Source organism: Lissotriton vulgaris, chromosome 4_1 (assembly GCF_964263255.1).
Source record: "Lissotriton vulgaris chromosome 4_1, aLisVul1.2, whole genome shotgun sequence".
In the NCBI taxonomy this organism is placed as follows: Eukaryota; Metazoa; Chordata; class Amphibia; order Caudata; family Salamandridae; genus Lissotriton; species Lissotriton vulgaris.
In genome coordinates, this window is record NC_141691.1 from 1,874,247,957 (window position 1) to 1,874,261,839 (window position 13,883).

Below are 13,883 nucleotides of genomic sequence, written 5' to 3' on the forward strand. Positions count from 1 at the left end.
ATTAATTCTTAAAATGTCGTAGTGTGCTAAGAGCTGGGTTTTTTGTTTAAGCAGCCATTGTAAGGTCTTATAATGAACTTTCTTAGGGTATTTAGTAGCTCTTGTAGGGTCAACGATATTATATTCCTTAGGATCTTTTTCATGAAAAAATGATCTGCCTCTTGCGGGTGCAAAATGAAACATCTAAAACTGTGACGTGCAAATGTCGCATAATAATAATTTCTAATATTCGGGAGAGATAACCCTCCTTCTGAGGTAGGATGATTTAAAGTGCTAAGTGCCAATCTTGGTGCTTTATTTGCCCAAAGGAAAGAAGAGAACATACTGTCTATTTCTTTAAAAAAAAAGGGGTCTGTATCGCACATGGAGCTGCACTAAACAGAAAATTAAACAATGGAAGAATAGACATTCGAATTAATGCAACTGGCCCTATAATTGATAACGGGAGCTGATTCCATTGTGTCAACTGAGAGTGCACCTTTTTGAATAATGGAGTATAGTTCAGGGAAAAAAGGTCTTCCACTCTGTCAGTTATATAGATCCCTAGATATCTCTTTGGGCGGGTGTTATATGTCTGTCTAAATTCTGATAAAAGAGACTTCACATCACAATTACATAATATAATTTCTGTCTTGGTCTTATTAATTTTATAACCTCCTATTTTTTCAAAGTCTGCAAACACTTCCATAACTTCCATCTGAGTGTTTATTCTTGAGTACATGAAGAGAACAATGTCGTCAGTGTATAATTTAATGTTCATCATTCCTTGGACCGGGACAGTATAGGCTTTTTTTTCCCTGATTGCAATTGCTAGTGGGTCTATAAATAGAGCAAATAAAATCGGGGAGAGGGGACAGCCTTGTCTAGTGCCTCAATTTATTTCGCATGTCCCTACATTGACAGAGTTGATTAACATTTGTGCTTGTGCATTTGAATAAAGTTGTTTTAATAAAAATATAAACTCGTTTGGGAAGCCGAACCTTTGTAAAATTGTAAAAAGGTAATTCCAAGAAACAAGATCAAATGCTTTTTCGGCATCTAAAAACAAAATCTGTGCCCCAATCTTATTGATATTAAAAAAAATCCAATGCCTATAATACATTTGTATTAGTATAGAGCTGTCTTCCTGCTGCAAAACCACACTGATCTGTTCCAATAAGCGTTCCCACCATCCTATTTAGCCTATTAGCAAGAAGTTTAGTGAAGATTTTATAGTGTATTTAAAAGGCTTATTGGCCTATAAGAATTCACATTTTCAAGATCCTTGTCTGACTACCACTGCGGTAGGCCCGGCCTCCCCCCACCCCCCCGTAGTGTGTGGCAGCCCGGGCTCAGACGGCTCCCGGGCATACACACAGCCACACCCGAGCACTTCACAGGTCTTTAAAAGACCATGTGCATGTTAATGAGGCTTTGATGTTGTTTCACCCCTTCCAAGAGCCCCTGCGGCTCCACTCTGCCTAATGCTTAAAGGTTTTTCTTGGCCCCCCAAAATGTGGTTCTAGTTGTGCCTCTGATTCACATAGCCATCCTATGTTCTATCCCTATTCTCTCCTCCATTTTAGCCCAGATTTCTGATGTGTGTTAGGAGCACCGTGATGATTTCTTGAAAATAACTGAAACCAGAGGTAGTTGGTAGTGAAAATAGAAAGACCCCTAAAAGCCTTTACAGGAACAGGGGTTGGTGAGAAAATGCTGCATTCACTAATGAGTTAGATTAACTGAATCTAACAAAAAAATGGAATGCAGTGCCAGTCTCCTAGTACATGCCTTTTTGTTGTTGGAACATAACCTTTCTGTGACCACAATTGTGCATTTGCAGAGCCAATAGCTCTGGATAAACACTTTTTAAGGTCCCAAAGGCGAGACCGATTGCATTGCAAATGCTTGCTTCCTCTCCTACCATTCCGTTCCTTCTATTTTTGTTACACGACACCGACTGGGTCACCCGCGCTGTCAAGAGACATTAATTTTGTTACAAACGGCTTCAGTATAAGGAAAACACACCTCAAGAAGGCTGTACACATTTAGGACAACCTGTGATATTAGAGCGATGGGCGTATTCGTTTTCATAGCGCTCCTCCCATAAAACTGTCACGAAAAGAATCCGAACATCAACCAACCGCCTCAACGTCCGCCGTCGCCGCCCTCAGCATGCGTCACATCACACGACCAGCCCCCGTTGTCTAGCTCGAACACCTCATTGGCTGACGTCCAGATAGCGTGAGCTCAACTCACACGGGGCGCCAATCTCCAATTGGTCGAGCAAAGTGAATCAATGAGGAGAGGGCGGATGTTAAAAGATGACAGGCTTTTAGCATTAGCACAGGGCTCGCGATGGGCTGAGGACGCGCGTTCCTTTAAAGAAAATAACTGGACTGTACTGTACGTGTATGGTAATGAGTATTGCGCTTGGCCCCGCCCCTTTACCTGGTAATGAACCGTAGGGTGGCGTTCATGAGGACCAGAGCAGCGCTTATAGGCTCCCGTGTCGCCAGCGGGATTTCTCGTGATCTGCAGCATCTCTCTCCATCACCCCACCTAAGGAGGCAGCAGCACCCGGCATAGGTGGAATAGCCCAGCAGCACCTCATCAAAAATACCCCCTATTAGTAGCACAGATATTATTCATGACTAGCTCCATTCCATCTCTACCGCGAATCCATTCTAAATAAGATCTCCAGCCATTAACTCGAAAGAAAAAGCTGCCACCCCCACCCACTAGCTAACAATTATTCCTAAAACAAGCATTTCCTCTCAGCCGAGATAACAGACGGACAGGGGTAAGAGCTCACCCAATGCGGATCTCTATCTATAGCACACGTGCAATATATTAATTACAATCAAGAAAGAAAGCACTAAGGTCAAGAGAAGAGTAGGGAGGGAAGGACGCCCGCACGTTGAGCGAAAACCCCAGACTACTACCACTGCCTGCACACTGAAGGACTGCTCGCATGGTGGAGAGGAAAAATCTATTTATTGCACCAGGAAGAAAGGAGGGCGCCTTCTCCACGCATCTGCACTTGGACGTCCAGAGAGGGGGCCACTTGTAGCCTGCGGTCACTGAGCTCGCTGCACCCCGGTTGCCCTGCCTTGGAGGTAGTCTGTGTGGGAGACCGGCCCCCAGCATGTGGACCTTCCTCGGCATCGCCACCTTCACCTACGTGTACAAGAAGTGCGACCTGCTGTTGGGCTATGCTCACCCGGAGCTGCTGCTGGCCGCCGGCGTCTTCTGCTCGCTGGGGCTGCTGCTGTCTTACCGCTACCGGGGCGGCACGGCGCAGCAGAAGCCCTCGCCGCCCGGGAGGCTTGCCCAGGTGTTTGGGGCTTTTCCCTTCGGAGGCCTCTTCAGCTCCAAACCCACGGCGCAGACGAGCCAGAGTTCACGATCCACGAAGGTAGGTTTAGACTGTTCAGCCAGTCGTCTTCTTTCAGGGATGTATTGCAGCGAGGTTATTAAACATACCGCCGTTTCATGGGAAGTGATGGTAATGATGAAACTTTGAATGTATTACAGTTCTGCTAAGCATGTTAGTACAGAAACGTGTAATGTATTTGAGATGTGCTCCCCCTGTTGCATCTGTTGACCACCTCTCCTGCTGAAAAGGCATGCTACTGTCCTCTTAAATGTCAAGTCAGTCAAGTCAAGTCATAAAATTTGTATAGCGCACTACATACCCAGAGGGTTTCAAGGCGCTTAGGAGGGGAGGTGGATTATTTGTCAAATATCCACGTTTTAAGCTGCTTTCTGAACGCTAGGTGGTTCTGGGTGAGGCGAAGGTAAGCGGGGAGTGAGTTCCATGTCTTAGCAGCCAGGTATGAAAAGGATCTGCCTCCCATGGTGGTCTTGTTAATGCGAGGTACCGTGGCGAGGGCTTGGCCGGAAGAACGTAGTTGGCGGGAGGGGGTGTAGAAGGACAGTCGAGAGTTGAGGCAATCTGGTCCGATGTCGTAGAGTGATTTGTGTGCGTGGGTAAGCAGACGGAAAGTGATCCTCTTATTGACGGGTAGCCAGTGGAGGTCTTTAAGGTGACCAGAGATGTGTTCGTTGCGTGGGATGTCTAATATGAGCCTGGCTGAGGCGTTTTGGATTCGTTGGAGTTTCTTCTGGAGTTTAGCGGTGGTGCCTGCGTAGAGGGTGTTTCCGTAGTCCAGTCGGCTCGTGACCAGAGCGTGGGTGACTGTTTTCCTTGTTTCGGAGGGGATCCAGCGAAATGTTTTTTTGAGCATGCGAAGAATGTTGAAGCAGGAAGAGGATACGGCGCTGACTTGTCTGTTCATTGAGAGTGAGGAGTCCAGGATGACGCCAAGGTTCCGTGCGTGGTCTGTCGGGATGGGTGCTTTTCCAAGGGCTTCCGGCCACCAAGAGTCGTCCCATGCAGAGGGGGATGTACCTAAGATGAGGACTTCTGTTTTGTCTGAGTTCAGTTTCAGACGGCTTTGTTTCATCCATTCAGCAACTTCTTTCATTCCTTCGTGTAGGTCAATTTTGGCGGTGCTGGGGTCATTGGTGAGAGAAAGGATCAGTTGGGTGTCGTCCGCGTAAGAGATGATGTTGAGGTTGTGTTGGCGTGCGATGGCTGCGAGGGGGCTCATGTATACGTTGAAGAGGGTGGGACTGAGTGAGGATCCTTGGGGTACGCCGCAAATGACTCAGAGGCCTCGGACTTGAATGGAGGAAGGCGGACTCTCTGGGTTCTTCCGGTGAGGAACGAGGTGATCCATTTAAGTGCTTTTCCTGGAATTCCGATGTTATTGAGGCGTTGTAGAAGGGTGTTGTGGCAGATTGTATCGAATGCTGCCGAGAGGTCGAGGAGGATGAGGGCGACTGTGTCTCCATTGTCCAGTAGAGTTCGAATGTCGTCTGTTGCTGCGATGAGGGCGGTCTCAGTGCTGTGTTTTGCTCGGAAGCCAGATTGTGAGGGGTCGAGGGATTTGTTGGTTTCGAGGAAGGCGGCGAGCTGGTTGTTGACGGCTTTCTCGGTGACTTTGGCCGGGAATGGAAGAAGCGAGATGGGGCGGTAATTTTTGAGTTCGGTGGGGTCCGCTGTTGGTTTTTTCAGAAGGGCGGTGAGTTCAGCGTGTTTCCAGTCTTCAGGGAAGGTAGCGGAGTTGAAGGAGCAGTTGATGACGTCTCGGAGGTGCGGTGCTATGACGGAGTCTGCTTTGTTGAAGATGTGGTGAGGGCATGGGTCTGTGGGGGATCCTGAGTGGATGGAGTTCATCAGGCGGATGGTGTCCTCAGTGGAGATTGGGTTCCAAGCGTTAAGGGTGTTCGCGGGGGGAAGAGGGTTGGCAGATGGTGGGGTGGGTTGGTTTCCGGGTTGGTTGTCAAAGCTGTTGTGGATGTCTGCAATCTTGTTGTGGAAAAAAGAGGCTAGGGAGTCGCAGAGGGTTTGAGAGGGGGTGATGTCGTTGGAGTTGGCTGAGGGATTGGAAAATTCCTTGATGATGTTGAAAAGTTCCTTGCTGTTGTGGGCGTTGTTGTCAAGTCGATCCTTGAATGCTGTTTTCTTGGCTTTTCGGATCAGTTGGTGGTGAGTGCGGGTGGCGCTTTTGAAGGCGTCCTTGGTGCTGGTGGTTGGGTCTTTTTTCCAGGCCTTTTCGAGGGAGCGGCAGAGTTTCTTGGACTTCTTGAGATCGTCGTTGAACCATGAGGCCTTCTTGCTGCCAGGTTTGCTTTGACGTTTTTTCAGTGGAGCTAAGGTGTCGGCGGTGTTGGCAAAGGAGACTCTTCCCTTTTCATCGCTGCCACTCCTATTCAAATGGGTGCTTGGAGAGTGGCACAAAAGCCCCCAGGAGCAAACTCAGTAAAAGAAAGAATGGCTGCCCTTATTATTCCTTTCTTGGCGAACCCTTTGGCAATGGCTGTTTGGCGGTTCGACCCTTCCAGGGAAGGGAACATTGTAATATGTCCCCAGACAAGTGGACAGCCTCTATGCTGGAGAGCTGACGACCCCAAAATCAAATTTCTGGTGAAACAGCCACTATCCCCAAGCAGAAATACATCAAGGAGAGTCACTAATGGAAAGGGTAGTCTTTCCCCTTTCCAACGATGACTCTCTCATAGAAAATAGGGGCGGGGACACAAAAACACAGGCATGAATGCATTAAAAAAAAAGGGTGCAGATATTTTCCCTTCACTTGGGAGAACTATTATGGATAGCTAGGCGTCTGATGGCACACACCCAGGGAAGGGAAAATGTTAATTATTAATATACCCATATGGGATGTAGAAGACGGTCCCTATGCCAGGGGGCAACTAATTACCAAGAGATGTGATAAATGTTGTAATAATTTTTGATAATTTGGCAAATTTGTTTAAACAGTGCCTTATTGAACACTGTTCAGTAGCTACCAAAGTAGAGAGAAGGCACAGGTAGAGGCTAGGTTTATCCTCCTGGCAGTTACGTATGAGAAAAAAATCGAGTATTTCGAAGAAAACCCGCACATAGGAAATTAGATAGGATACAACGAGAGTTTGTTGTAATCACTTCTCTAGAAAACATACTTTTTTTCTAGAGACCCCTCATCCACCGGGGTTGCCCCTAGGTGGCATGCTTAATCATTGGGGTTCCTCTCAATCCTCTACAGATTGCGGCGTGCTGAGACTTGCGAATTACGTAGGAGCACTTTTTATTGTAGACTATGTGTAGTGCAGTGATGTGGAGTAGAAAGGGAAAGTAGCGTCAGATCCATCTAGACTCCATTATAGCTACTTCTCGGAAGCCCTAAAAAAATGAGAATAGCATCAACAGAAAGTTTGGCATCATCCACAAAACTAAAACCCAACACTTTTCCATCAGTCCTTACTGACAGGCAATCCAAACGCCTGAACATTATAATTAAAAAATGGTCTTTGCTTATGGAGTCATGTCTATTTGCTTGGTATTCCAGCAAGGTAGTGCAGGAGATATCCAGCTTGCGAAAACATATACATGGCTTACTCTGGTACGTAGTGCGTGTTGGCATGGATAGAAAAAAAGAGTCTGTGAAAGTGAGCTAGGACATCACTTATTTTGTAGGCCAATGCAAGGCTACTGGCATATTTGTATGATACCAGGAACAGATATGATCCACCAAATTGTCTGAGTATGTCCAGACCCTTATTTAGGACATGACGTTTGAAATTCAATTCCTTTAAAGTGACACGTCAAACAAAAAAGAGCCATGACCAGTCCTGGGACACTTTCCTCTTCAATGAAATTCCCCAAGCAGTATTGGAAATTTCGAAGTTTTAGTCACTAGGCCCACAAATCTCACCAGCCAATTCCTCAACAACATTTGTTTCGGTATTAATTTGGTAGAAATGCAGTCAGGTTAAGATAGGCCCAATCTTTCTGTTCGTCTCCCTCTGCTCCAAACTCCCCAAAATTGCTCTAAAGTACTACAGCTCTGAGGAATTCCAGACTGCAGTAGAGGAACAGGTGGGCAAGGATGGCACTTTTCCTTCTGAGGTGAGAGGAGATAACATCAGATTAGTGGACCTTTCAGATTGTGAATTCAGAAGATTTACCCTCTCAAAGACTGCCACCACCTGTCCATTCACAACCCCTCTTCCACACCACCAGTCAAATAAGTGTATGTTAGCAAAGAGTGCATTCCAGAATATTTCCCAGAACCAGAAGCACAAATGTTGTGATTCCAGGTATTTTATATCTCTTAAGGAGACAGGCACCATAACACCAATTCTGGATCTGATCTTTGGTTCCCAAACAAATATCCCAGTAAAAGAATTTTCAAAAACAAGCTCTCCCTACATTCTGCAGGCTCTTCATGCTCAAGACTTGATGGTCTCCTTGAGCCCCCCCACCTATTGTTATATCCCAAATTAGAGAAGAGCACAGGCAATTTCTGAGGTTCGTGGTAGGGGGCAAACTCCACTTCTGTTTGGCCTGCATTTGGTGCCCAGAGTATTCATGTAGGTCATTGTGGAAACGCTATCCCATTTGCCCCTTCGAGGCATTAACTGTACCGTTAAGTAATCGACTGGATCTTCTCCATAGCTAGGTCTGCAGCACCTACAGAGTACAGTTATTTTTTTGAAAGAGTTGAGATTCTGGGCCCGATTTAGATATCAGCAGATGGATTATTCAGTCACAACAGGGAGGGATATCCCATCCGCTGAATTGTAAAGCCATGGTACTTAGTTTTCGGCGGGTGGGATATCCATCCCTGTTGTGACGGAATAACCTGTACACCAATTTCTAAATCAGGCCCTCTTTCTCAATCAAGAGCAGTTTTCATTAAAACACACTCAAACTACTTTTTGTAGGATTTTACCTGGATACCCAAGACTTCAGAGCATTTTGTCCACAGGGCAGGTTCCTCAGCATATAACAGATGGGGACATAATTCACACAAATACTGACCACTTTGGTTAACACCATCAGTGCTGCAGCAATTCCCCCTCTGTGCTACTTCTGATTTATTCCCATTGCTCATGACGAGCTCAGCTCGTCATGAGCATCGAAGGGGTTAACTCAGCCCTATTGTTACTGTGTGGGATGGTCTCATACACTCAAATCCCACCTCGAGATTTATTTAAGTATTTATAGAGCGCAGACATTTTACTGAGAGGTATCTTGTATGTGTGTGTATATGGTATTCCAAAGTGCAAACTGAGTCAAAAGTCATCAGAGCTCTGTACCCGGTTAAAGACAAGCATAAAGTAAAAAATGAAAGGATAGGTAGCTGGGTAGGGATGATTAATGCATTGTGAGGTAGTGTTTAAAGAGGGAAGTCTTCAACTCTTTCCTTTATTAAAGCAGTTGTAGGGAGGTTCTGATGATTATGGGGATGCTGATCCAGATCCTTAGTGTACAAATGGAAACAGCTTGCTGTCTTGCTTTTTTTATTTTACACTTCTTAGTCTGCAGTCTGATGGTGCCCTGGCTGCAGGTGTGTGTGGACCACCAGAGATGGTAAGCTTTTGTGAAAGATAAGCAGGGATGCTGGCCATCATGGCTTTGTTAATTCTGCAGCTTGTGTTGAATATGGTGAAGGACAGTAAGGGGAACCAGTGGAGTTTCATCATAATGGGAAGGTGATGTGATCGTATTTTTCATGCCCCTGGATGAGACATGTAGCGTGTTAAGGAGTGCCAGTGTAGAGTCTGGGAAATCATGGAGCAGGATGTTACCACCATCCAGATGCAAGAGTACAAGGGCTTGAACAGCAGTTCTGAAGCTGCTTTCTGGAAGAAACTCTCTTCGAAGAGAACTCATACCAGGCCGTCTTAGATTTTTTGGCAATGTGTTCCATAAGGGTGGGGTTCGTGTTCATGATGAATCCAAGTGACTTGGCATATGATGATAGTTGGGGTTCATAGCCATCAAGCTTCATGTCATTAAAACAAGTTTTCACTATTTCTTGTTTGTATCTTGGCGCTATCAAAACCAGATTTACCCGTCAAAAAAAGCAAAATGACACCTGCCACAACTCTAGCCAAGAAGTAAAAGCCTAGTTTTTATTAGTGTGCTAAAATTAAGCAGTAATACTGTCAACACAAAGAAAGGCAGGGAATTCAAATGCCTGTCTGCTGCGACTGAGAAGTTGGCTCACTTAAACTTCAGGACTATCACCAAAAGGGACTTTTCAGAACTTAGGTAACACCTCAGTTTATAGAGGGTGTGCTTCTGTCATTAGTTTGATGCATGCATTCATTTGTTGTGTACTTGTAGGAGTTAAAACCTCAAGTCTATGTTGAACAGCTAATTGACATTGTACTATGGATACAATGTCAGGAAGAGGATATACAGCCAGATTCATGAAGCCAAATTGCCATCGCAATAGCTGCGAAATAGCAATTGCGATCGCAAAATGAGGAAAAGCAATTCATGACAGTGAAAATAGCAAAATTGCGAAATCGCTTAATAAAAATAGCGATTTCGCAAATCCATGTACAAAGCCCATGTGCGAATTAGAAATAGCGAGAAACCATGGATTCTGCGAAATCAATTGCGAAATCGCTAAATAATCGCAAATGCCATTCATGAAAAATCGCAGATTGCGAAATACACGAAAACAGCTATTTGCGAGGCGCTATTTAAGGAGAACCCAAACCAGGTGGTGGAGCCTGTACCACTGCTGTGGCTGTTTGCTGGGGTGGTGGCTGCACGGCTGTGGCAGCAGGGGTGGCCCTGTCCGCATGAGGTGGTGGTGGTGGCTGCACGGCTGTGGCAGCAGGGGTGGCCCTGTCCGCACGGTGTGGTGGTGGTGGCTGCACTGCTGTGGCAGCAGGGGTGGCCCTGTCCGCACGGGGTGGTGGTGGTGGGAGCACTGCTGGTGGCTGTGATGGGCCGGGTCGTTGGGAGGACTGGCCCTCACCCTCAGTGTCCTCCTGGCTCTCGGCGATGTGCAGGGCATCGCTGTCTGTGCTGGCTTGCTCAATTGAACCTGTAATGTGAAAGGGTGCATGATTAATGTTCTGTATCTTGCCCAAGCAATGTTGATACATGCATGCAGCCTTGCTTTCCCTGACTGGCTTTTGGATTTACTTTGCATTTAGTGCTCTGGCAGTGTTGGGCTTACTGGGGGTACATGTTACACTACAACTACCACAATGCAATGGGGCTTTTTTGGTGTGCATGGACTGCATTGTTGGGGATGTCAAATTGCTAGCTCAGGAGTCATAGGCATTGTTGGGGGACAGGGTCGCAGTCGCATGGCACTTACCTTCAGGTTGTTGGCTGGGTCGAGACGAGTCCAGCTGAATGACCCCCACACAGGCTTCTGGCGCAATGGTGTCCTCAATCAGGTCCTCCAATGGGGTGTTCGGTGTGGCTACAGGTTCCCCTCCACCGGTGGCCATTCGCTCCCCAAGTCTCTCCGCAATACGCTCCTTAGAGCGACCTCTCAGGTCGTACCAGCGATTTTTTTAGGTCATCAATTGACCTCTGGGTCACCCCAACCGAAGCGCGGATGCGCTGCCACATCCTGTGCTTATCTGCCTCTGGCACACTCCGGGAGTCTTTTCCAAATAGCCGGGCGTGGTCCTTGCAGACCCCCTCAATTAGATGCTCCAGTTCCAGTTCAGAAAATGTAATTTTCCGCTTTCTCTTCTGCCCACTGCTCCCTGCTGCATCCTGGGACATCTTGGAGAACTTTTTTCCAGCTGGGGTGTTGCACAGTGTGAGGTTTGGTGCTCCTCAGTATCCTGCTGCCACTCCCTGGCTCTGTGTTCTGTTTGTGGGTGTGGTGAGCCTACTTCCTGGTTGTGATGTCATCAGTGGGCTCAAAATGCGACTTCCCGTTTTTGCCATCTGGCAGTTAGCGAGATCGCAAATAGCGATATCGCAATTTGCGAGATCGCAATTTCTACATAGAAAATTGCCGATTCTGCGATTATTATGCGATTGCGGCAAGATCGCAATCGACAATTGCGATCGATTGCGAATCGCTTTTTTTCATCGCATTTCTACATGAATGCCATTCTGCGATTCTCAAACTGCGATTCGCAATTTTTCGCAATTTGATAATCGCAGAATGGTACCTTCATGAATCTGGCTGATAGTGTGCTGTTACATCTATCACGAACGTCTGCACCTGACCTTCAGTATTTCATTACGCTAACATACAAGCTAGAGATGTCACATGTGTTTCTACTATTGAAGCCGACATAGGCGCGCCATGGCCATCATGTACTGGGCCTTCTGACGTTAGCCCAACGTGCACGTCCAAGTCTGTTACATCTGTGTGGCTCCCCAGCGTGTCTTGTACTGCCGGGTGATGCTTGGTTGTTACTCTCAGGTAAGCCGATCCTGCTCCACGCTTATGGAACGTCTCTATCTGTAGCGTATGATACAGCAATGTCCAATACAGTATTTTATTCTTGTCTTTCCACAAAGGATCACCGCATTCCAATTATGGAGTCATTTCCATGTACTTTCGAGCAGTGATTAATTAGACCGTTCTTTGGAATCATTTTACCTAGAATAGGTTTACAGATCTATGTTTGGGAACATAACCACGGAGGTCGTAAGCTCTTCCTACGCCCTGGAGACACTTGTTATAGATAATTCCGCTTTGCTTATATGGAGCTAAGGACCACTGGCCCCTAGAGGGTCTGTACGCCTACGGTACAGTCCCCTACTGTTCAACCACAGCTCAATACAGACTGGTGTGGTTTTTTAAGAGAGGCCCATTCTTTACCAGTGACCACTCTGCCTAATTGATCTCTATATTTCATTTAGGTTGCCCTACCCCTTTCTCCCTGTCCTGATGAAGACTCGCATGCTGAGGCAGTTAACCCCCTTCAACTCAACAGTTGGGTCGAAATGTCAACATTTTAAAAAAATTGAGCCTGTATTTATCTAGTAGTCCCATTGGATGGTGAATCTTAACTCAATGAACACTATCCCCCATTATGGTTTATAGATAAGTAAAAATTGTTTTCCCAAAAAACTTATATACACTGGTCTCTATTCTAAAGTTACACTAGCCAGAGTCCATGTTATTCATTTGTAAAAATGTTTTTCCTAGCTTGATTGTTTCCACAGTGCACAGGAGCACTTTTACATACATTCTTCTATGCACTACTCTTTGAGCAACCTGAGAATACGCATTGAAATATTAATATATATGTATTTACTCTGATATTTGAAACATTAAGGGCCAGATGTAGCTGGGCAAATACTGGCCGGTAATGATGAAATTTGTTAAATTTCACCGTTACCGACCGGTATTTAGCCATGTGGGATGTAGGGAAGGAATCGGTAATAAGGAATTGGTAAATACCGATTCCTTATTGGTCTTGCATTTAAGGAATCGGTAATACCGATTCCTTAAATGCAATGTAGGTAGCACTTAAAACAGTGAACCTCAGCCTTAAGGAATCGCTATGACCACCAACTTCAAGTTTATGGTAAGTAGCGATATCCTTTCAAAAAGCACTTTTTTGCTTTTTGAAATGTGCCATGTGGCACACATCCATGCCCTTGGCATGCGTGTGTGCCACATGTGCACACATGCACATTTCAGGGGTGCAACATGGTGTCCTTTGGACACCCTGGCACTCTTGAAATACCTCCTGGTATTACTGATTCGGTAATACCGAATCGGTAATACCGAATGTCTTCACATTCATTCCTATGGGCCTCCAGGCCCATATGAATGAATGGGTAGGTATTCGTTATTACCGAAACTCAATTACCGATTCAGTAATAACGAATATTAAGAATTCTGTATTTTTTACCGAATTCTTACCTACATCTGAAATACTGATTTCTAAATGCCGAATCGGTAAAATTCACTATTCAGGAATCAGTATTTCCCTATTACCTACATTGGGCCCTAAATGTTGATAAATATATTCTTTCGCTTTGAAGTAATTGTTGTGTTTCTCTCTGATATACATTTGTCTCTCTCACATATAGATTAATTAGTTTGACCATAGGTAGGATACAAACTTGTTCGACTACCTTTTGGCAATAAGAAATTGCCAATAGGACCATTTTGTTGTCTATATTACTACCCATTTGTATGCATCTTTTTCTTTCCCCTGAGTAAACCAATTTGTTGTTTTTTAAATTGCCCTGGTTCATAGGGTTGTAGGGTTCACCCTATATATTGTTGTAGTCCTGATCACTTAAAAGCATGTTGTAATCTACAGGTGATGCATTTTTATTGAACATAAGCTTTATACGTCATAAAGTAGAGAGCGAGTCGACAATTTTTATCGTTCTATAAATCTTTGGTTCAGTACATTTCAGGATAAACATTTCCATCCATTCAAGGGAGGGACTTTTACTGCCCAAAATAATTTGGAATGCACACATACATTTCCCTGATTGCCTTCCCCCTTCCCGATGGTCATCCCAACCCTTCATTCATCCATATCCCTTGTACTGTCACCAGGCTCCCCCACGCTTTCTCCCACTTTTC

The 13,883-nt window shown here is 45.5% G+C and overlaps 1 protein-coding gene across 1 annotated transcript in view; it reads left to right on the top strand.

Moving 5' to 3' along the window:
- The first annotated feature begins 2,308 nt into the window (after window positions 1-2,308).
- The window catches only part of SQLE (squalene epoxidase), a 129,940-nt gene continuing 118,365 nt past the window's right edge, over window positions 2,309-13,883 (top strand). Inside the window, exon 1 of the mRNA XM_086966204.1 lies at window positions 2,309-3,397. Within this exon, the coding sequence (XP_086822330.1) occupies window positions 3,128-3,397 (270 nt within the window). The 5' untranslated portion in view covers window positions 2,309-3,127. The remainder of the gene's footprint in view (window positions 3,398-13,883) is intronic.